At 38.8% G+C, this 24,971-nt stretch overlaps 1 protein-coding gene across 1 annotated transcript in view; it reads right to left on the reverse strand.

Annotated features, from left to right (window-relative positions):
• Nucleotides 1-14,097, reverse strand: part of LOC140244795 (tetratricopeptide repeat protein 41-like) — a 29,484-nt gene extending 15,387 nt beyond the window's left edge. The window contains exon 1 of the mRNA XM_072324411.1: nucleotides 13,543-14,097. Within this exon, the coding sequence (XP_072180512.1) occupies nucleotides 13,543-14,097 (555 nt within the window). The remainder of the gene's footprint in view (nucleotides 1-13,542) is intronic.
• Between the last annotated feature and the right edge of the window lie 10,874 nt (nucleotides 14,098-24,971).

Here is a 24,971-nt window from a genome sequence, read left to right on the forward strand (position 1 = left end):
TTAGATAAAAATCGGTTTTCGAATTGCAGAGACATCCAAAAACAAAGTAAAACAAAGCGATTATAATAAAAGGTGGGTCTTTTCTTATTAGGAACGCTCTTTTTTATATCTCAGCAATTTTAAAACCGATTTTCATCAAATTAACATTGAATCCCTCTTGAAATTACATGCTCTTTCATATTTCATGAGAAGTTTCTCATTATTTCACCAAAAACATTATAAACCTAAAGTTGGGTCTCAACCAAAACTATCGCTCCCTTTAACCTTCTCTGCATTCACCGCATGTTGTCATTATAAAGGAATGTGGGCCTACTGTATCACAAAAAAAAAAGAATAAGTAGTATATATCCAGGTATGATAGTGCAATGGCCACAGCTACGGCAGTTGAACATGTGCAAGTTTATTCACTCTTTACTATTTGCATATGACACAAGTTTTGACTGGGTTATTGCAACTCACTATGTCACATCCTCTGGAAATCTCTGCAGACTATACCACAATCTTTTTCTGTTCAAGTAGATGGATAGCTGTCCAAAATACTGTGCATCTTTAAAATGAGTTCGATGGGAATTTTTCAGATTAAATCTGAGACCGTGGTATCTGCACCGAAGTGTGGTGTCATTGCGATTCATCGCCATGGAAACTGATTGTAAACAACCTCATCTGGGCCCTGTTTTATCAAAAGATATAATCGATTATAGATTTCTCTATCACACACGGTACCACAGACTTATGATAGAAGTCAACTATGTAATCAATAATAACTCATCATGAAACAGGGCCCTGCTCCCGGATCCTGCTGGTCTGAGTCTTCATGCGCGTACCTGGTTCCAACCAGGGTTCCCACCTCCCTGTTCCAACCCAGTCTACAAAGTAATTGTGAAACATTATCTTTTTTTTTGTGTTTTTTTTTTTAGTGCTGCACACATGGGTGATTTTAATGGTTCCTGAGATCATAATGTTTATTTTCTCACCCATGACGACGTATATTTCCCCAGGGGTCTGGATGGGATGCTTATTACAAATGACAGGTGCATTATTTTATTAAACAATAGTTCCTCCAGATACTTGAGGCAAATATCATTCGACCCCCTAATATACACTCACTAGATGTAATTCTATCGATTATTTGCATGACATGAATCTATTGCTTCAACAGTAATGTATGAAGTCATGTTACAGAGTGTACATATATGAATTGAATCATGATTAGACCAGGCATATTACACAATGGAATTCCCCTTCAAGGAACACTATATAATTATGAACGTGATGTTTCATAGCAAAATCCATTATTATCTGGTAATCAGGGCATCCACTTCTAAGAAATATTGCTATTTTGTACACTTTTACATTGATTGGATGTAATGCACAAGTCAGCTTGCATGAGAGAGGCATCAGCCCTTTGCCCCAGATTGCATCTCAAAAAAAGTAAAGCAAAATGTTTTAAAAACGCACACACACACACACACACACACACACATACTGTCATCTACCAGTTAAGTCATCAATATTTCTGAACCGCGGCTTTGCTGAAAATCTCGACAACCTTCTCTGCATTCACTGATCAATCAAAAATCAATTTGATTCGTTCCATTCCATTTATTGAGTTTCCACACAAATTATATAGTGTTGTATTTCCAATATCCATCCGTGACAATGTAGAGTAACACATAAATTACAAGTTCAATATAAGAAACTATACATGGCAGACAATCAATTGAAATCAATCTCAAGTACATTGTATTCACGATGGATGAATAAGATTGTGTGGGAACCGACTATAATGCGACTGCTTGTGAGATTGGTCCCCAGAGAAAAAAAAATCAACCACAGGCAGTTACACACACACATACACAAGCACGCACGCACACATGCACACACACACACACACACACATACACACACTGCACGCTCACAAGAGTGTACCTGGACCAAGGAGATTTGACCTGGACACGTGCACGCACACACTAACACACATCAAAAAGAAGAGAATGAGAAGGGAAAAGGAGAAAACACCGAAAGGACCGTCAATATTAGTATAGATAGTGCCTCTAGCTGCAAGAGGAAGAAAATAGGATAGAAAGGAATTGAAAATAAAACCACGTGAACCTGTTCTGCAATCATGCCGAAGAAACTATATCAATTTCTATACTAGAATTTCAAATCATCTGCTAAATCATTTTATAGCATATTATAAGCACAGTACTGCAAAAGAACTCTGTTTTTATGCTTATGTTTAATAAACAAAATCCGGGTGTTCGATGTATTTCACTATCTAAAGAAATCCAGAGTTTGGGGTCATTGTAAATAAAGGTATTCTGCAGTATTCGTAATCTACTTTTCGGTAAATGGTACATACTCTGACGTCCCGGATATCTATGTATTTTTAAATTTTTATCAAATAAAAGCTCCAAAACACAATTCTAATTATTCAAATTATACAAAAACACTCCTAAATTCATTAGGTACAAATCATCTATTTTAGAAAAGTGGATAAGTACGTGCTTGTAAATCACATCCATTTTAAATGCATCTTAAAACTCTGTTTTGGGTAATTAATAACTTATCAACATTTTCTCATCTTAGCTGAACTTTCCTATATACGCTATAGTAAAATCATAGTTGAATATAATATCAAAAGTATTTTAATCGGAAAAACTGCATTAATTGATAAACGATCCGATTATAATCAAATTATTCAAATAAATAACCTGAGTATTCAAATTCAAATAATCGTCAATGAAAAGCCCCAAGCGTTTTGTTGAATGTTTAAATGATTGATTAAATACAATTTGTCCAGAATTTCTTTTTTAGAATTACTTCATAACAAAATGATTTTTTTGTTGTTGTTGTATACTCAACGATAATTTGTTCGCTTGAATCCAATTGCTTTAAAAAGAAGTAATTCATTGTTAACAGTATCACAAAGTAGTTTGGGGTCTTTATGAGAAAACAAAACTGTCGAATCATCAGCGAATGAAATAAAGTCAAAAGTTTGGAAAATGTGTTTTAGCATTAATTTGAGACATATAATGTTTTTACGAAAACCAAATTGCGTTTAAAGAAAAAAATTTTTGTTTTTAATAAGATTTATTGTTCTTTTATAAATGATATTTTCAGTATTTTAGAAAAATTAACGATGTGAGTATCGAAAGATAGAGGCCTATAACTTTAATCTATGAGGGTACAATACCACTATCTAATTACATATTAAAAAATATACACCATTGCAACATTCACAAACTTTTTGAAGATGTTGATTGCAGTGTAGTGCAATGGCCTCAGGCAAGAGGAAGTTGAACATACATGTGAAAGTTAGTTCACTCCATGCCATTGTTTGCATGACCGGACTATTCAACAAACAATATATTCCACCCCCGTCCCCGGAATTTCTTGAGGATACACAAACTTTTTTGTTCAAATAGACAGATATCCGTCAAAAGCACATGGCTGTTTTAGAATTAGTTCCATGGGGATTTTCTTAGATGTGAGACTGGAAGATCTACACCAAAGAATCTTACTATTGACCGATTCGGGTTCGTTGAGGGCAGCAGACATTTTATGGCACTGGGCGCAGCCATGAGCTCAAATTGCGGTGTCTCAGCCGACCCCCCCTGCTCTCCCCCACCCCCAGGGCAACATGTTTATCGCGCACTTGTAACAAAGGTTCGCGCATTTAGCAAGCATTCGCGCACTCAGTTCGAGACGCCTATTGGCTAAAACAACCATGCATCAGTTTTTCATTCCGCGCGCGTGAGAGGGGTGGGGAGAGAGGAGGGGGGGGGGGGTCGGCTGAGACACCGCAGTAATGGCGCTGCCCATGCCAAAAATACACATAGCGCGTCACAGAATCGGTCAATATAGAGAGTACAAGGTAAAGCCAGAAAGCCAGACTGACACTTGCACGACTTTTGGCCACGATTTTGTCGTGGCAAGTCGTGACCAAAATTTTGAACCGAATTCAAAATTCTCGTCCCGACATGACACGCAGGTCACGACGGGTCTACGCACACTTCACGCCAGTTTACGACTAGTTTGCGCACTGGCACGACTCGAGTCGTGCCAATGCGTGCCACAGAATCGTGAAAGTGTCAGAGTGCATCGTCATGGAAGCAGACTCTATAAACAACCTCACTAGACGTAATGCGCTCACCGGTTCTTATCCAAGCTATAACAAAACACTACCGGTATTTTTTTTTTTCTAAAGCGACTCACATAATGTATCCTTGTCATGACGGTCCCCAAAGTCCATTATTTTCGTGTATTTACTCACCAAGGGCGCCGGAAGCGGGAGGGGGGGGGGGGCAGGGGTGGCACTTGCCCCCCCCCCCCCAAACAATTTTTTTTTTTTGGGGGGGGGGGGGCAAAGTGCCCCCTGTAACAAATAATCAATCACTGATTTAAAGACCAAAATGAACAATAAAGGCATATTTCTTGTCTAAATGTTGTAATTTCATAACTGAAAATGCAAAAATTTTCGCCCCTAACGGGGCGAAAATCATAATACACTAACAACATACATTATTGTATCTATACACTAATAGCAACTTATGAGTAAATTTAGTGTATAGATGGTAGCCTCGTGTCCTCGAGTGTGCCCGCTGAAACATACCTTTAGTACACCTTACATTTTTAATTTTCTTCTTAGTTTTCTAGCAGTATAAGAATATTTTTTATTGTTCGAACGATGCGATCACGTTTAAGCTTTTAATGAGTACATTTCAGATAAACTGCAAAGTGCCGAGGATCTCGCACCATCACATCATTAATGTACTCTAGTATGTAATGATCATAGTCCTTCCAACTGATTTTTTTGATATGTTAATTCCCTAGAAATTTACTTTAAATCCTCTATAAACGCGACTTTTATACTCAGTTTTTACAAAAAGTCCCTACCGTGGGAGGGGGTATCCCCCCTCCCACCCCCCCCCCCCCCCCCCCGCTCGGTCGCTTCGTTCCCTCGCCGAGGATCTCACACCATCACATTATTATGTACTCCCGTATGTAATAATCATAGTCCTTCGCACTGATTATTTTTTCACTATGTTTAATTCCTTAGAAATTTGCTTTTATGGTCTATAAACGCGACTTTTGTACCCTGTTTTACAAATCCTCCCTACGCTCGCTCGCGCCGAGGATCTCACGTCGTCACATAAAATTGGTGCCCCCGTTGAGATTTTGCCCCCCCCCCCCCCCCAAAAAAAAAAAAAAAAAAACACCAGAAGTGTTCCGGCGCGCTTGTTACTCACCCACTTCATAATACGCACATTTCCCAGGGATTGGGGTGTATCTTACAATAAATTGACAGGTACATTATTGTATCAAACAATAGTTTCCGTAGCAACTTGAGACAATTATTCGACCCCCGACACTGATTAGTTGTAATTCTGTCTATTATAATGTATTGCTTCAGCAGCGACGTATGGGGTCATGGGAGTGAATAAACTGAATACAAGTATAAGCAGACCATATTGCGCAATGGAACTCCCCAGGGGAACTTCCCTGGAAGGAACATAGTACCATGTTACTATGTAAAAACTTGATGTTTCACAGCAAAATCATTCCGCACCTGGCAATCAGGGCGTCTTCTTAGATAATATTGCCATTTTTTGTAAGCTTTTACATTGATTGAACATAATTGTACATTGTAAGAGCGTCAGCTATGATGGATGGAAGATTTTCAGTGATATTTCAAAATGTCTTAAATACAACATGACGCCAATCAGTCATTACTGACATGGTATGGCAATGGTTAAGCGTCAAGTATTAAAACAGCCACTCCCATGGTAATAAGCTATTGAATCAAGTAAAGTTGGCATTCAATTTCGCGCCAATTCGTGCCAAATACCAGTTTCAATTTCATTTTATAGGAACACAACTTCGCACTTTGAACGTTCGAATTCAGTCAACATACACAATGTCATCTTCTACACTGTAATATTGGTTGATACAATTTCATTTTCATTTCAAAGTCTCATTTGATCACCTTAATTGTAATGTGTGTATTTCTTTCTTGTCTACCTTTCTTTCACTTTCAATTCATCCCTAACAGTATGGATGTAACATTTAGGAAATAGCCATATCCCAAAATCGCATTTCTTAAGGTATATTAATTTTGCATACTCAAACAGCTGAGTAACTACAAAGAATAAAAGCATAAAAGCCTGTACTCCATATCCTGAGGAGAAAATGGTCTTGTCCTCTGTGTACAAGGAAATATTCGTACTATAGAATGAAAAGGTAAATTACTTTTATCATCAATGTACATACGAAGTAAAATCGGGCTCAGTATTGAACCCTGCGGTATGCGGGAAGATACTGGGAGAAAATCACTTTTCATTCCTTTGTACGACCCACACTGCTTTCTTCCTAAGATTTATGCCGTGAACTCTGTACAATCAACATTAAAAAGAAAACGTCCCTTTCTTGAAAAGAAGATCATGAGGATGATATTGAACGCCTTTCTCAAATCTAAGAAGACAGCACCAGTACATCAACCATTGTCATGGTTACCGTACATCATCTTAAAAACCTCTGCTAAACATGCTGAGGTGGAACGCTACTCCTGAAACCAGACTGCAGATCACTTAACAATTCTTTGTTAAGGTACCTTGTCAATTGAGAATGAACTTCTCTTTCTATCACTTTGGAAATAATTGATGAAAGGAAGATAGGACGAAAGTTGATTAGTTCATGACCAGTTTTTGTTTGGGAAACAGGGACTAATCTATAAAGTCATCAGGGAGATGCCCAGGTTGGATTAAGAGTCTGGTATACGCACACAATAGGAGTGGCAACCAATCGAGCTCTTAGCTTCAACAGTCGAGGATGGAGGTCATCAAGCCCTATACAGTTCAAACAATGTAGGTTAAGCAGTTATTTTTGTACAAAGTCAAAGGTGGCCTTTTCAAATACAAAATTTGATGCACTTTACTAAGTCATTTGGTTGCATTTTCGCTATTGTGTTTCATTTCAACGGAGTCTTTTGTTCCATGAATTGATTCAGAAACTTTAATAAACATTACGCTAAACTCCGTTGCTATTTTAAAAGATCACATACAATTCAACATCAATTATTAAATATGTAGGTTGTTTTCGTACGTAATTTGCAGATGGTCACGAGATGCGCGCGTCATAGCATGGGTACATGAACTTGTAGGCCCATATTACATGTACTAGTATTCGACGTTGTCCACGTCTAGACCATGCCTTATGTCGAGCGAAGCGAACGAGCGCTTGAGAAAGTATATATATATATATACTGTATATCCTAAAAGATGAATACTGTTAAGCTCTGTTAGCTTTCTGAAAGCGGGTGTAAGAACGTCATGCAATATGCCAAAATTGATACAATCATATTTCTGCTTCTTCCGGTTTTTTCCCCAAATTTCAGGGAGGATGACTGTACAGGCCATCCCCCGAGTTCCGAGGTTCCATAGGAGTTTCGCTCTTGACTTGGTTAGGCTTACATTGATGCATACATGTCTATAGTCGATGACGATATTGGATTCTGCGACGTCGATGATTACGATGAATATCGTATAGTTTCCTGTGAGCGGCGTGGATGCGTTAGCTTGTTAACTTTATGATGACGGTCCGATCGCGTTTTCGTTGACCGTATTGGGTGGAGTGATGGCAAGTCGATGGCTGCGATCGATGCCGGGGATCGATGTCACTGGCGTTGATTTGTTTCGGCATATAAATAGGCTCCTTATATATCGTCGGTGTTCTCATTTTGGTCGTTGCTGTTGGTATATCAGGCAGTTCCTCCTTGTATACTGCTCGGAGTAGTCGGCGGTGGCTTCCAGGTTCTCAGCCTCCTTCTCGAGTGCAATGATGTAGTAGTTGTGCTTGTTGACATCGAAATCAATGGATTTTTTTCTTTACCTCCTCACATAATGTATAGCGTGAATTTTGTGAGAAGCTTACTTTTGAGGCTCAAGTGTTCCGAGAGAGGGGGTGAAGTTTTTGTCGTTGAGGAGAGTTCGCACGACAGTCTCGATGACAGTTCACTCTCATCATCAACACATTCGTCGATGAGAACTTCAACGGGGGGTGGGGGGGGGGGGGTTAGCGTCAGTCATCGAATGGCTGTGGGCGGGTGTTTTACTACTACTTTGTTGCCTTCGGCTTTTACCCTTCATGATTATCTCTATGTCACTTGTCTATTTTAATTTAGAACGTATGGTTAGAGGAGAAACAGTAAGCAAATAATCAACGTCGGTGAAGGTTATGGGACAAACTATCACTTCCGAGGCGATCTGGATGTAGCTATCTTTCCGAAGCGCAGCTGAGGAAAGATAGCGTACACATTCAGATCGCCGAGGAAGTGATAGTTTGTCGCATTGCCTGAAATTAAAAGTTGATTATTTGCTTTATATTCAACATCTAGGGTCCTAGAAATTCCCATTTTATTCCACATCTGAAACCGTTTTAGCTGTCTTTAGGTATCCTTAGGGCTTAGGCTACGTAGTTTACTTTAGACGTGTGCGTGTACTTTCCAATAGACAACATGTCGATTTTGCGTTTCTTACTTTTGTGCCTTGGAGGAAAAAAACGAATGTTTTCACTTACGCGTAAGGTTTCCCCCAGCAAACACATAACGTTTCAGAACGTTTCCTGAACGTTTTTGCTTTTGTTTTGTTTTGTTTTTTGTTTGTTTGTTTGTTTGTTTGTTTTTTGAGGTACCGTACGTCCTCGTATAAAATGGACGTTTTTAAAACGTATATATAACATCAAAGTTGCGGCTTGGAATTTACCGAAAAGCACAAGCTTTTTATTAAAAGCATTTTTATTATGTCTGCTACATATTCGTCATTTATAAACGTCCACAAAACGTTTTCAATAAGGTCTGCTACGTCGACTTCGTCTCTAATGAACGTTTCAAAAACGTTTTATTAGGCCCACTACGTCTTCGTCATTGGTTTCATTACATGAATATTCATGCATATTTAAGAATATTCAAATAAGAAAATCTAAATTTTAAAGCTAGATAGAAGACATTGAAATCTAAAGTATTTATGCTGGGTTCAAACTTTCTAACCGTTAAAAATTGTGCGTGTTGTTCAGTTATTCACAATTTGTGTTATGAAGAGGTATTTTCATATGTTAATAGGCCTAATTAAGATATATGTGATTTAATTTTAGTAACATTGCATGTATTCATGCATTACAACACTTTGCCGGTACATAAAAGAATATGATACAGATTCACCAACTGGGAATAGGATGTAATGGGTATAGGTGGTAGGACATTAGGAACAGGTTAGGATAGGATTATATGGGATAAGGATTAGGGTACATAAGTCCCAGATTGTGTCTGTTTAAGCTCATAATTATGTACTTTTTTTCAATGCCCCATGAAAAATAAACATTAGACTTCTTAAAAGGTTTTCTGGACCTTTTAGACGGATATGAAGGTTCTCTAAACGTTCTGGAAAGGGTCATAAGAATCTTTAGACGTCCTTAAACGTGTTTTGAATGTTCTAGACGGTTTTCAAAGGTTTTCTGGACGTCCGCATAACGTCCACAGAACCCCGGCCACAGAACTTTTTGAATATTCTTAAAAGTGTTTCTCGGACGTCTATAACATCCGAAGGGTTTTCTGTAGGTCCTTAAAAATTCTGTAAGTTTTTTTTTTTTTTTTACGTTTAAAAAAAAAAGTTTTTATAGCATCCATTTGAAATGTCAAATACGTCTAAAATCTTCCACAAAAAAAGACGTTCTGAAAAATATTTTGACAAAACCTCCAAATAACGAACTTGGAACGTTTCAAGAACGCTCAGAAAATTCCAAATGTTATCTGGATCGTTTGTTTTGACCTACTAGGTTGATAGCTAATTAAATCACCTTTTATATGGTGGGCCCCATATAATACATTGATTTTCATCAGAATCTTCTATGAAAAATATGAACTCGATAAAGTGTTTACTTTCTTTTTTGCTGAGTGTAGAAATGCAGTGCAAATATCTATTCTAATGCACAAGCCAGCGTGCATAGAGTAGGCATCAGCTCACTGCCCCAGATCGTATCTCTAAAAACAGCCATGTTAAAACACACACACTCAAACACACACACGTCTAGGTGGCATCTGCCAGGAAATGGGCAAGAAAAGTCACCTTCAGTATTTCTAGACTGACTTGCCTACAGTGCACACGGCCAAGGTTACAATCTTGACAACCTTCTCTGCATTCACTGTTGTCACATAAGGAATACGTACTTTGTATACACAAAAAAAAAAATCAAAAGCAACATTCACAAACATTTTAAACGTGCTGATTGCAGTGATGTGCTCGCCACGATTTTGTTATTTTCTCAGATCGTGAAGGATCGGTTATTAAAGCATGAGCCGCTCTGGACATGCACGCGAGGTTAGTGAATGCTCTAGGAGCCCTCTATAGATCTCTGATCTTCTTATGGCAGACATTTTGGGTGCACGTCACGAGACCGACACCCACGAGTCATACAGCCCACAAGTCATACAGCTCACAAGTCATACAGCCCACGAGTCATACAGCTCACAAGTCATATAACAGCCCATGAGTTCGACACTAAGTCAACAAGGCCCACGAGACCGACGCATTACGCGCCGTGTTGTATCTGTCGAACTCGTGGGCTGTTTTTACCTAGTGTCGAACTCATGGGCTTTATTTGCCTAGTGTCGAACTCATGGGCTGTATGAGTCGCGGGTGTCGGTCAAGTGGGATGACCCCGACATTTTGGCTGCGAATTTTCCAGCGTATCGGCTGCGTCTCCTTTAGAGCGGCGAGAGCGGAAGACGTGCGTAAATAAGTCTGGGAAAGCTAGGAACAACGTAGCTGAAGCGGAAACCTCGTAATTGAAGCGGGAACACAGCTTAATGAGAGCGTTATAAAAACAAGCATTATTTATTTATTTTTTTTTGTGTGTGTGTGTTTTTTTTTTTCACGAGAGTTGAGAAAGTAGTGAGAGCGGCGTTAATGCGGGATGGTCGTGCTTTGATCAGGTAAGAGCGGCGCAACAGCGGGACCACCATCGGTGTCTAGTTTACTCTCCAATCTTGTGCCGATGTAGGCCTACACGCTCAGAACGACTTTATTACGCTCGTCCCGTGGTGTTTACACTGTAACTACAATTTCGATCGTTGAAATTGAACATGTTCAAAATTTGTTCCCGACCAGAGAAAAGGCCCGCTTCAACTCCGTACTCCAAACGCTGCTGCTACCATGTTTCCATGGGCGCTCTTCGCCGTCCTGATACAGTGGCTGATCCAGAGGGGGGCGCAACCGGCGCACGCCCCCTTTATTTTTCGTAAAAACCAAAAGAAATAAAAAGAAAAAAAATGAAATGAAACCCGGAAGTGGCACCAGAAATATTTGCTGCCCCCCCCCCCCCCTTTACAGAATTCCTCGATCCGCCCCTGTAGTACCAAAAAAAAAAATGAATGTTTATGAGAGCAATGGACAGAATATTTCATGAGGTGTAAGATGAAATGATCCAAGATTTCATCTTTCGCCGAATGAAATATTCTGTCCATTGCACGAAAATATAGATAGATATCCGTCCAAAGCACATGGCTGCTTTAAATCCCACTACAAAGAATACCAAAGTGTGATGTCATAGCAACTCATCGTCATGGAAACTGATTTTAAACAACCTCATCTGGCCCATTAATGTTTATGTGCTCACTTGATTCCAAGGAAAGATGATGTCACGTACAGTCTTTAATTGTTAAACTTGAGTTGTTTGTTTTGAACAAACAAACCGTGAACAAACAAACAACTCAAGTTATAACAAGAGACTGTACATGACATCATCATCGCGGTACTCGATAGTGACTTTTAATATAGCTACTGTAGTATACTGTTGCTAATGCTTATTTTATTTATTTTTTTTTTTTTACAAAACCTGAGTTGTTACTTTCAAAATCAACTAGAAATGTCATTATGGCGACTGATATGCCTCCGCCAAAAAATGCATGGTTCTCCCAGTAGGTATATCAGTATATTTGAAACAACACCTTTACGTAATTAGCAACAAAAGAAAATTTAATAATAATTGAAATGAAAATGTTTGTCATAAATGTGTTGAGTGATTACTTTTCTTGAACTAGGTTTCATTTAAACGGATGGATAAATTGTAAAGAGAGCAGTTATTCTGGATTTGAGAATTTTCACTTGACTTTTGACCCTTGCCGTTTCACTCCATGACGCACAATTCCTCAAATGATTACTAACTGGTAACGCCCATTTTCATGACAGTATTTTACAAGTGTGATGGAATAATTTGCAACTGGACACCGTGCCCCCAGCTCTCAAAGCTGCCCCGCCCAAGTTTTTAATGTTCTCAGGCAAGGGCGACGGAAGCGAGGGGCAGAGGGGGCACTTGCCCCCCCCCCCCCCCGTATTTTTCTCTTTTTTTTGGGGGGGGGGGGGGCGAAACGAGTTTTTGCCCCCCCCCCCATGTGCCCCCTGTGACAAATAATTAATCAATTATTTAAAGACCGAAATGAACAATAAAACACTTTTTCCAATTTCAAACTGAAAAATGCGAAATTTTTGCCTCGTTAGGGGCAAAAATGCACCCAGCGGCTCATCCGCATTAAGAGGTAATGCCCAATACCAATTAAAGATAGTGAACGAGTAGCACTTCAGCGACTTTATCATAAACATTTCCAATAGTTTCGCCTCATTAATCGTGGATTATCGTTCGAAGCGACTATCAGTGTACGTACGTTCATGAGAAACGGAAATTTACGATGATTCTGAGCTCTAGCTCTCGTCGTTCGCGAATATAAATGTGTGTAATAATGTTTCTGAAAGGATATCGCATGACAAATGTGGCTTTTGTTATTTCTGAGTCAATAATGGCGTAATACAAAATCTAGTTGATCAGACGTTAAAGTCAATATTATGCATCTCGAGTCGCTCGCTCCCTCTGCCCATACTTATAGTAAAATGAATAGTTTTCATAAGTTTTGATCGTATCTATAGTCCTTCGCAGTAATCTTTTTACATATTGATTTTTATTCCCGAGAAAGTTGATTTAAAATGCTCTATAAACATGATGAACGCGACTTTTATACTCTTGTTTTTACAAAATTACAGCCCCTACCGTTGGAGTGGGGATTCCCTTCCTCCCACACCCTCCTCTCGCTCGGTTGTTTCGCTCCCTCGCCGAGAATCTCACACCGTCACAATAATGTGCCCCGTCGAGATTTTGCCCAGAAGTGTTCCGGCGCGCTTGTTGTCAGGTAAGAGTCTACAAGAATGCATGGAAGGTGAACTTGCGATACTCAGGTGAGCGCGAGTCCCCCGGGTCTCCTATTTAGTTACAAAATTGATTAAGGACATCGACGGACGGACGGACGGAAGAACGGACGGAAGGACAGAAGGACGGACGGACGGACGGACGAAAACATAACACTGGTGATCGTGACAGAGGCATAAAAATTATCCTATCTCATGACAATTGACATGAAAACTATGGTATTGATTACTAGGATATGTCCTTTTTTTCAATAGATATTTCGGTAAATTGTAAGGCTTCATAATCACCCACCTTTAATTTTTCTTGACGTTCACTATCAGGCAGACTAAGAAATTTGTCTTCAATGTGTTTGGCTTTGCGGATGTAGAAACGACAAAACTTGCTGTCATTCAAGAAGGCCCCCTGAATGATCTCAAGCTCCGTGACGCTGCGGTACTGATAGGCTTCCTGCAGGACCCAATCGTACCCTTTGCTGGCCGCAACAAGATATTTTCGATCCTGCAGCGAAGCGTTCTCGGGCAGCTCGTCGAGGGAGGAGGGGAGCAGCTTGGCATCCGCGGACCTGTGCTTGCCGTATCGTTCCCCAAGGAGGCCGATGAAGAAGGGGCTGCAGCGGTTTACGTACTCGAGACAGAGCGCCAATGCGTTGCCGGATTGGGCCTGCTCATCATTAATGCCCCAACGCAGGTCAACGGGGGCAAAGTAGGTCCCGCGAGCGTGGCAGACAGAATTGAGTTGGGGGAAGACGTAGCGCATGAGATGTTCTCTCTCCTCCTGGAAGTCCAGGAAGGTGGAGCTGATGAAAGGTTGGATGGATTTCGGGATTTTGGGCCTCGACTTTTCCATGCCTGATGCGCCAGGATCGCTGGGAACCACACTACATTAGATTTGGGAGGCCCTTGTCTGACTTTCTTACTGAGCACAGCACAATGCCTAGATATCTGTAAATGACGGAGAACAGAAATGAATCAGTTTATTACAACGGTAAACTTGAATTCATTGTGTCGATATGATCATGACATGACATATGTGTACGTTATCCATACTGGGCGTCCCAGTCAAGCTTTTCATAGCTTATGACGATCCAGACAAAATGTGTAATATGTTTCATGTACAAACTATGTGCATATTTGTGAATAATGTATGTATATGCATTTTGTGAATAAATCAAATCAATCAAATCAATCAATCAATCAATCAATCAATCAATCTCTTACGAGATACTTTCGAAGCTGCAAATTTGTGTGTGCAAAGTAACTCTGCAAACATGCAATCTCTGCTTGAAATCAGCCAATACAGAATTAGATGTACACATGCTACAATGTAGGCCTACTATATAGATAGTTCTTCAATATAAAAGAAGATTAACCCATTCTATACAGGAACCTGGTGGCCTGTGTATTAAGTCTATGGGGATTTCAGCATTCAGTATCAAACGGGTTAAATGTAACACTCCATCCGTAACAGAATAGCATAAATTACCTGGTATGTTACACTATATAATAAACAGGGACACGCACGATGCATAATAGTAAGCGTGCCACAATGTATTGCAAAAGAAAATAATAAGGTTAATCACAAATTCAGACTTCAGACAGCCAAGTAAACCATAATAAGATTCTGATCAATCATAGACCTATAGCTCCTTTACTAATCTTTTCTAAGATTTTAATAGAGAAACTAGCTTTTTAATGAGTCTTTATTGAAAAAAAAAATATTCTGATCCCATCCACAACAGTTTTGTTTTCGAGAACATTTTCCAACTAGCATGGATGTTTTGAATTTGTTAAATTCTATCATAAAGTCATCTGACGAAGAAAAGTTTTGCATCGGCATTTTCCTATGCTGGCAAAGGTATTTGACACCATAGACCACACAATCCTTTTAGGTGAACTTAACACTATGGTATGGAGTGCGTGGAATAGCACACGTGTCATGTGATGGTCAATGGTGTCAAATCGCAATCTGTTAACATTCAGTATGGTGTGCCAAAAAGGGTCAGTCCTTGGTCCTTTCTATCATTCACTCATCATTTTTTTAATTTACTTTTTTGCCGATGATGCTAGTTTATTGCTCATTCATTCAAAAAAGAAAAAACACCCAAAAACATGGCTGCTATATACAATGACTGTTGCAAATGACGAAACAAGACAATTACTCGCGTGATTTTGTTTTAATAAGCTATAAATAGGCGTTCAAAAGACTATGTATTATTTTATAATCTACAGAAGATATTTTTTCCGAACAAAATTGTTAATTCAAATGCTCGGGGACACAACGTTGTTCGCATATAATAGTAACTGTCGTTGATGAGCACCTGACTTGGAAACCTCATACAGAATCTGTTAGCACAAGGTTTCTCCAAACGGGGTTGTCATTATGTAATTAAATTAAGATGTATTTTGCCGGTGAGAATTTGAAAAACTCTATACAATAGCATCGTTCTTACCTTGCCCGACTTATGTTGCATGGGGCAATACGTTTAAGACTCCTACTGATAAATTGATGGTTTTACAAAAGAAAATGATAAGGTTTTTCATCAATTCAGACTTTAGGCAGCCGAGTAAACCGTTATTCCTTCATAAAGTTTGATACTACCAGATGAATTAGTATCACTTAATAGTTGAATTTTTACATCTAAACTCCAATCTTGCCCACAATCTTGCCAATAATTAACCTACACATGTATCGTTGCGTTTGAACATTCTGCAGTGTAAGTATTTTCATGCAATTCATGCTCCACTTAGCTATATAATAATACATATAGTGCGAGAGATAGTTCCCTTCCCAAACGTGCGCAGTGCCTCATTGTGGGTAGCATATATACTGAAAGAAATTAGACTGAGGCGGACGTTGCTCTCGATCTTGAGTCTCCCTTTTATTCAGTCAAGCTTTCAAGCTAAAAGCTGAAAAAATACTCTTCCAAGATGTATATAAAAAAAGAGCAACACACGCTGTTAAAATTAAACGTGGGAAACTAAACCAGTGATAAGAGGAAAACTTGCAAATCTACACCGCGTTCTACACTATGTTGTTGATCTCACACTTCGGATTTGATATTATAGCTCATTACTACGAACTTCGTATCGGTTACGAACCAGCAGTATAGTACACCCGATTCGAACTGTCACAGATAGCGTAGACTGTCAGCTAGACTCTAGGTCATGCCTGAAAAGTTCTCTAGATACCTCATTTACTTTTTATCATGCTACTCAATGATGACAATCAGACTCTTTTTCACGAATCTCACAAACTTTCTCTATCTGATTTTGATAGTAAATTTAAGTTAGAATGTACAAACTCATTTGATATTTAACATGTTCATATAGGTCTACAGTAAAGAATTTTACAGTTTCTAGTTATCAATTAATTTAGACAAGCCAATCACAGTTGGCTTGTCTAAAGTGCGTAAGGTTACATCCCTGACCTCTTTTTAGTTGAGGGTTTTAAACTGGAGTTAACCTGTCGCGATAGCGGTATGTGAGGTAGTGGTAAAAGGTTATGATATTCATTCTTGATTGAAATATAAGGTACTACAAGAAGCTTCAATGTATGCTGAATCACAATGGTTTGAGGTTACTATTGATGAATCATCTGTTATTGTACTGGTTATTTATAGAGAGCTGAATGCTGAATGCTCCAAACATGGAGAAACTGAAAATTGATGAGAAGACATGTGTAGTGATGGGTGACTTTGATACTGATATTTCTTTCTATTTCCCTCATTTGAGGTTCTTTATATTCCACGAAACTTCACATAATATTATTTACAATCACATTCATCCATTCACAAATATCCCAAATACACTCAACAAAATCCTTTGACAAAAATAATGTGTCACAAAGGTACACACAAGTAGTTATGTACATGTATCAAGGCTGTATGCATGGTTGTTTTAATGTGTATGTACACAGGTGGACCAGATTAATGGAGAACATTCTATATGATATAGATTATAGTACATACAGGCTGACCAGATCAGTGGAGAATTTTCTAGGTGGTATACAATGTAACGACAGTACATGCATGTGACAGGAAATACATTATAGCTCACTCAATCTAGAACGATTTCACCCATTCCAGAATATTCTGGGAAGTGCTAACATATTTGGCTGAGTGAGGCACTGTCCTTGTAGCCCAATGTGATTGGTAGTTATTTTTAGTAGGCTGTTATGCACATAGTTAGGCAGTGAGTCAGCTAGGATTTCTGGAAAAGTCTTGGACTTGCTAGTGTAAACAAGGTGTGGCCCCAGGTTGGAGAAAATTACAGAATGTACTAGAAAGGGGTGAATGGATATAAAAGCCGGAGAAATTCTGCAGTAGGCAGAGTACTCAACACCTCTGCTCTGAGAGTTACGTCACTTCTGGCTCTGAAGCGACTTGTTATAGTCAGTCCTGTGTTACCTGCTGACCTGTTATGTTTGTGGAGATAAGGCCTGGGAGACATTTTGCCTGCAGAAAATTAATTTGCCTACATTGGAGATAGACTCCATATTTTAATGTCAGTGGACATTGCTACGACAAAGCTGTGACGGGCTGGATTCCTAGCTGGACATTATAAAGTGAATCATCATTCAACGCATCAACTGGACGTGGTCGTCATAACGTTTGGATTCTGCACGTTTCGCCGTGGACATACCTCGTGGATTTTACCCCGGATCTATACCGTGGACTATCTTAACCTGCGCCTCTGGGTTTACGTCGGAGGTATCATTCATCGGTGCATCGCGGATCATTCATCTGTGTATCGAACATCGTATCTGGACACTTCAAGGGAATTACACGGACTATGTGATTTAACAAAATATGTAAGTGATTCCATTACCAATTTGTAATTGTTTCTATTGATCATTATTGTACTGATGTGAAAACCGTTTACGAGTCTGTACCCACAATATCACTGTTAATAAACCGCCTGAACATTAGTTGATTGTTTCTTTTGTGCGATCATTCTCAGAGTGATTTTGGTCGTAACAAAATATATTTAAAGGGTACATCAATGATACCAATCAAAGTAGTTACATATTCTTCTTAATCCAATTTCATCAAATCTTGTTTGGTTGCCCGTCAAAAGAAAACTGATATAGAATCTCAAATCCGTTTTCAAATTTTCAACGAAATAGTGTATATACATTGAGCAAGCATTTATTTCCTTCATTGCGTTCTTTGACATAGTTCCTGTAAACAATGAATTGGGCGTAATTCAAACAAAAATACTTCCTGATTTCATCTTTTTGTTACTTATATCATATCAGAGAATTATACATTTTTCATCAATATCAATTACAAGATCAAAATATTTCGAATTAAAAGTGAGATTACTTTCCAATACATTTTTATTTTTTTACATTTCAACAACAACAAAAGAAAAATGACAGGTGGTTTCTTTACAACTTAGTGCATGAATACACAACTTATCATTAAACATTTCCCATTTAAACAAACTATTACTGGGCAATATTCAGTGAAATAGCTTGAAATTATATTGCCTTATTCCATTATTATAATTTGATAAAACTCATTGAAATACCGCTTTCTAATTGAAATCACAATGTAGGTCTAAATAACCTTGCCAGAAGTATAAACCGTGAACAAAAAGGTCAATGTAAAACTCAGGTATTGTTTTCCTTATGCATATTCCTAGTATATTGTTTTTCCTCCAATTAAATCTCAAACATCAGGGCATTCCACCAATTTGCTGGGTCCAATTTTGAAACAAAATCTCAAATGACATTTTGTTCCCCAGAATATTGATGATTAATGACGGGATAAATATTTTGAAAACAAATCTACCATTTTCAGTCCTCTTGTTTTAGGGTTGCAGCATAATCTTTACGGTACGTTTTACTTTTTCCCGTTTGGAATTCCACACACACACAAAAAAAGAAACAGTAGTCTATTTACTACCCTAATTATTTTCAAGGGCCCACGGACTATACTGTATCTGTGTGTATTGATTGAGATGTGACTAATTGCTTAATAATGGTCACCTTTCCATACAATGTCAGTCTTTTCATTCTCCATAAATCTAATGTATTTTTTTTTAATTTGGCCTATTTTACTTTCCCAGTTAAGGTTTTCAACTTCTTTGTAACATTTCCCAACATAATATACCAAGACATTTTATAACATCCTCTGTGAGGTTTAATTCTCCAATATTCTGAGTATCTAAATTCAATCTCATAAACTTAGATTTTGACCAACTAATTTTTGGAAGAACATTTTTACCCAAAATTTCTAATTCTTTCCTCACTTCTTTAAAGGAATCAACAGAATCAACTTAAATTGTAGTATCGTCAGCAAAATATATTATTAGAGCATATCTTTATAATCATTATCCAATGCAGTAGTAGGTGTTTGAATACCTTTTTTCTCACACACTCACACTTAATTTTGCCGATAGAATTTTTGCGAAGATAATAAAAAGTGCTGATAACGGACATCCTTGCCGTACACTTCTCTTAATTAAAATTCATTAGATATCCAACCATGATTCATTACTCTACCATTAGCATTACTGTACATCATTTCAATCCATCTGATAAAAGATTCTGTAAATTCAAGTTCCTTCAATAAACCAAACAAAAAATCATGATTGATAGTATCAAAGACATAATTCGAACCGCTAACTTACATGTATAATCTATATTAAGCAGCGAAATTGGTCGCCAATTATCCCATATATTCTTATTGCCCTTTTTATACAAAGGTGTAAGAATGGCTTGAATTTGAGAATTACTTTTTTTTTTCGTATCCCTGATTCAGGCTGTCAAATACCATCTGTTTCAGGTCTTCCCAGAAACATCTGTAGATTCTATACACTTAGACCATCACTATTCAAATGGATATTTGTGTCGTGCATCACGTCAAATTATACACGTCCCCGATCCTGATAAAGGCTTGGTGACAGGTCGAAAGCTCGACTGATTAAAAGGGAGAACAAGATCGAGAGCAAAGTCCGCCTCAGTCTAATTTCTTTCAGTATAATATGCTACCCACAATGAGGCACCGCGTATACGTTTGGGAAGGGAACTATCTCTCGCACTATGTGTGTGTGTGTGTGTGTATATATATATATATATATATATATATATATATATATATAAATAGCCTATATTATATATATTTATATATATATTTCATTGCTCATTATAGTTTTCATTTTTAGAACCACATATCCATTTACACTTATATAAAAACATGTATTATCACGTCAAGATTTCAACTCAAATGTATTATGATGTAAATAGTTGTAAAACTGTTCATGTGTTTCACAAACGAGAGCTATTCATTGTACTGTACATAGTTACTAGGCCTATATACCTCTTCAGAATCTTTGTGTTCGACAGGTATCAGACTTATAATATTTAGCATTCATGCTAGTTTATGGTACTTTTTATCCTGTTTTCATGCATGTGTCTTTTGTTATGTATTATGCCATGTTAGCATGTGAACATGGATAATGATAAACTTCAACTTTAATTTCAACTTGGGCAACTTCGATACAAGCGGATGAATTTCTCCAGTTTTGAGCTTCTATTCCCTTGTTGATAGTTGCTTACCTTAAGTGTAGCAGCCAACAAACTCTCACTAAATTCACACAATTCCACAAGGTATGGGCAAGGCTCAATAGTTCGTGCCAACTTCGATGAGGATACTGCTAGAAGCGTTTCCTTCGTAACTTTTTTTTATCTGTCTCCAAAGCCGCGGTCAGATTGGCAATCTTTTGTCGTTCGTCTACACACAGCAGCCAAACTTCTTAACCTGCCTCCTGAAACTTGTGTGCAGTATAGCCAAGCACCTGACATCGTGTGTGTATTTGCGTGCTGCGCGCTCGCATATATGTGTGTATGGGTGTGTGTGTGTGTGTGTGTGTGTGTGTGTGTGTGCGTGTGTGCGTGTGTACATGAGTGTGTATGAATGTTTCTGTTTGCTGTTCGGTGTGGGTATTATAAAATACTACTTCGTACTTTCAGGGCTCACACGGGTAAACATTTCCCCATACAAAAGTTCAAACAATTCTGTAAAATAGCTGGGAGAAATTAGGTCTATCATCTTCACCAACCTGAAAAAGTGAGATATGCCCTTTCATCCATCAAATTTCAAAGGGGGTTTCTTCAGCTCAAACTCTGTCCAAGGGTTCGCAAAGCCAGACTACGAATTCTTTAAAAAAACAAACAAACAAACAAAGACAAACACAAAAAATAGATATTTTCATTTCATGCACCCAATCAAATAAAGTCCCTTCAAATTCCACGAGAAAATTTTCATCTTCCAACCAAAATGCATTTTGTAGAGGAATTCATACTCAAAATATGCAGCTATTCAGTTTTTTTTTTTTGCCAAACTACATTTCTGATTTTTGAATAATTTTTCTTCATTTATTTTAGCAGCTTTGGTACGATTGTGTGATGCGGTCAGGGGTATTCCATTATATTTACAGGTGTGCGCCTTCACGGTACGGTAACGTTGATTGGGTGTGATGTGTATAGCCTTATAGGTGATCAACCGTATGCTGGCGCTGTACGACATGCCTACATGAATTCATTAAAAGTATGTTTTATGTTCATATAAAACACTTAACGCTTCTTATGAATTTTTTTGGTGATTTGAATTCCTAACTCACTTCTTGGAATCACTATCCCTAAAACAGAATGACTAAACGAAAGTTTCAGTCATAAACGAAAGTTTTAGGTCAATGATGCGCGCACTGGCGTAGCCAAGGGGGGGGGGGGGCGATGGGGGCGGTCGCCCCCCCCCCCCCAAGATTTGGACCGGGGATATGGGAGGCGGAAAAAAAAAACCCTCCCCCCCCCCCCCCGTACCCCTTTCCCTAGCCTTGGTACACTTTTTAGATTTACAAAAAAATTCTGAATAAGTCTGAGCGCACAAGACTTATCACTTATATTCCGAAAACTCAAAGCTCCCTCATGTAAAAGGGGAATATCCCCTTTTAATCACCCCTTTCCTCGCTCAGTTCCCCAGATCAGTTTTTTTTTTAATAATTTCCCAAATATTCCATCAAATATGCGTATACGAGATATCTCAATTTCAATTTTAAAAAGGCAAAAGCTCCATCTTACGGGAAGGGTGCTAATAACACTCGTCCACGCCTTCTCCCTGCTCACCCCCCCCCCCATGCATACAAATAGACTGTGGCTGCACTTTGAACATAAACAGTTTTCCAAGTATATGCCACAAAATGTGTGAACCAAAACGTTTAACTGCAATCAGAAAATACAGAATATCATTCCACAGACTTGTTACACTTCTCTGATTGACAAATTTCCAGATATTCCCACAAAAGTGTGCGCCAGATTGTTGAAATTTGTTCTAAAACTGAAAAAAAGGGCTCCCTTTGGTCATGGTCATGGTTGTGGTCATAGGTGGTATTCTGAAATCCTTCTTAGGACGAAATTTCAGAATACCAATTTCTGTCTTTCCTATAGGCACTTCCTATCTTTCTGACTTAGGGAGAAACTTAGAAGGAAACTTCGGAAGATTTTCAGAATACCACCCATGGTCCTCTCTCTCATCCCCCTTGATGTGAGGAAGGAATCATTACTGCATGCGTCTGTATTTCTAACGTCAGAGATTCCTACTTTGTCGCTTGCGACGGGAGATCTCTCGCTGAAAGCCCATTTTCGCACTGGGGAAATATATCCCGTCAGTTCTCCAGCTTGAGATTTAATTTCTCCCGCCCTGGCTATGTGTCTCCCGCTTGAAATGATCCTTCTCCCGCCCGAGCTCATTTTTTTTTTTAAACCTGAGATTAAATTTTCGTACGGGGGATCCAAGGTCGAGCACCAAAGCTGCGATGCATAATATGGTATATGAAATGAAGTTTTATGATTTGAATCATGGAATCATTATATACAACTTACTCATAGTACCTTCGTATGTTGAAATATAAGCCTGGGATAGCACGAGATAGCATCTATAGAGCCCTGGAGCTTCCTCGACCCTTGGTCCTGGACCCCCGTCGGCCGCAAGGGACTTCGCGATCGCGATGTGCGCTTCGCGCACAAGTTTAGGTGTCCAGTTTGCCTAGGGGGTTCAGGTGGGAGAATATCCCAGTGTGACCAGCGAAAATGAGATTGTGCTTGAAACGGCCTTAAATAATGCTAAATTACCATTAAATTATGCTAAATTATACCATTAAATTATGCCACGTCATGTCAACCAATAAATTGTGGTGCCTAATGAGCTGACAAGCAAAAAAAAAAAAAAAAAAAGCCCTTACATAAAAAAAAAACAAATATTGATAGAAGTAAGTAACAGTTGTGGTGCCCAATCGTTCTCGCATTTTTTTCTACAAATTGTGGTGCCCAATCAGCTGACAAAAAAAAGAGGTTCTCACATTTGCCCTCGAGCTCAGTCGGCAAAACAAAATAAAAACCCATAAGAAACAGGTCTTCACAACTTTGTAGTGCCCATTTCGTCACCAGCTGACAAACTAGCAAACAAACCAAAATAAGGGACCACCACAGTACACAAAATGCTAAGAGACAATTTTTTTAGTAGTAGTTTTGTTAGAATTATGCTAAAAAAACAGACAAATTATGCCTAGCATACCGGCGATGCTAGATGCTCACTGTAAGCGTCTCAACTTATGCCAGAAAGCATAATTATGCCAACTCTGAGTGGGAACATAGTACCTAATCTCCAGATCAGATTCAGAGAAGGTGCTTGGGGTTAGCGTCTCTGTGATGTTGTCTTGCATCTGTTAAAAGAGACATCACAGAGACGCCAACTCAAGCACCTTCTGATCTAGACGGATAGATCTGTCAGGAGGAGTTTTTTATTTCATTTTATTTTTATTTTATTATTTTTTTCTTTCTTTCTTCTTTTTTTTTTTTTACGTTATCGCTCTCCGTGTGAAAAGAGGATAGGAAGGGAATCAAGGGATCGAGTCCGTGACGCCAGACGCAGTCTCCTCGGAAAATATCCAGACAGCTCTTTCGGTCAACTTCTGGGGACATTTCATGAAGCGTTTTGTCCGACAAAGTTGTCAGACAAATTTGCTCTCAGCCAATCAGACTCAAGGATTTCAGTAGCTTGTAACAGTTTGTCACAAAATATCCGACCAAAACGCTTCATGAAATCTGTCCCAGGGATTCATATGTTGCCAGTCAGAAAGCAGACGCTCTGTTGAACCCACAAATGTAAAAACTCCCACAATGTAAAAATACATCGCCCACAAAATAATGTAAACAAACACCTCCACAAAAATGTAAAAAATTTCAACCACAAATGTAAAAACGAACAGCGCCCACAAATGTAAAAAACGCCCACTAATGTAGTAAAAAAATTCAAACATCAACCACAAATGTAACAAAAAATTACATTTGTGGTTGACGTATTTTTACATAAGTGGGCGTTTATGTAGACCCTTATTTCGTGCGTCTCACCTGCTACTAGACGCGCGCTACTTAATTGCATGTATTCCGTGTACTGTGACCTGTCGAAGCCGATCCGTTTTCAGTTACGAGCGACATACGGGGACTGGAGCTCTAAAACCATGGAGCTAGCTCCATGCTAAAACTAAGGCCTTGTCACATCGTGTCTGGGGAAGCCTGCGGGTTGACTTGCAGGGAGGTTTTTTTTTTTCTTTCTTTCTTTTTTTTTTCCTCCGGAGCTCCCCGCAGTGGTGTTGGCCCGCACTAGTACCCGGAGATGCGCACGCAAGTCCAGTGTCGCTGGTCATCTGCGTGCATGT

The sequence above is a fragment of the Diadema setosum genome, chromosome 2 (assembly GCF_964275005.1).
Source record: "Diadema setosum chromosome 2, eeDiaSeto1, whole genome shotgun sequence".
Taxonomy (NCBI): Eukaryota; Metazoa; Echinodermata; class Echinoidea; order Diadematoida; family Diadematidae; genus Diadema; species Diadema setosum.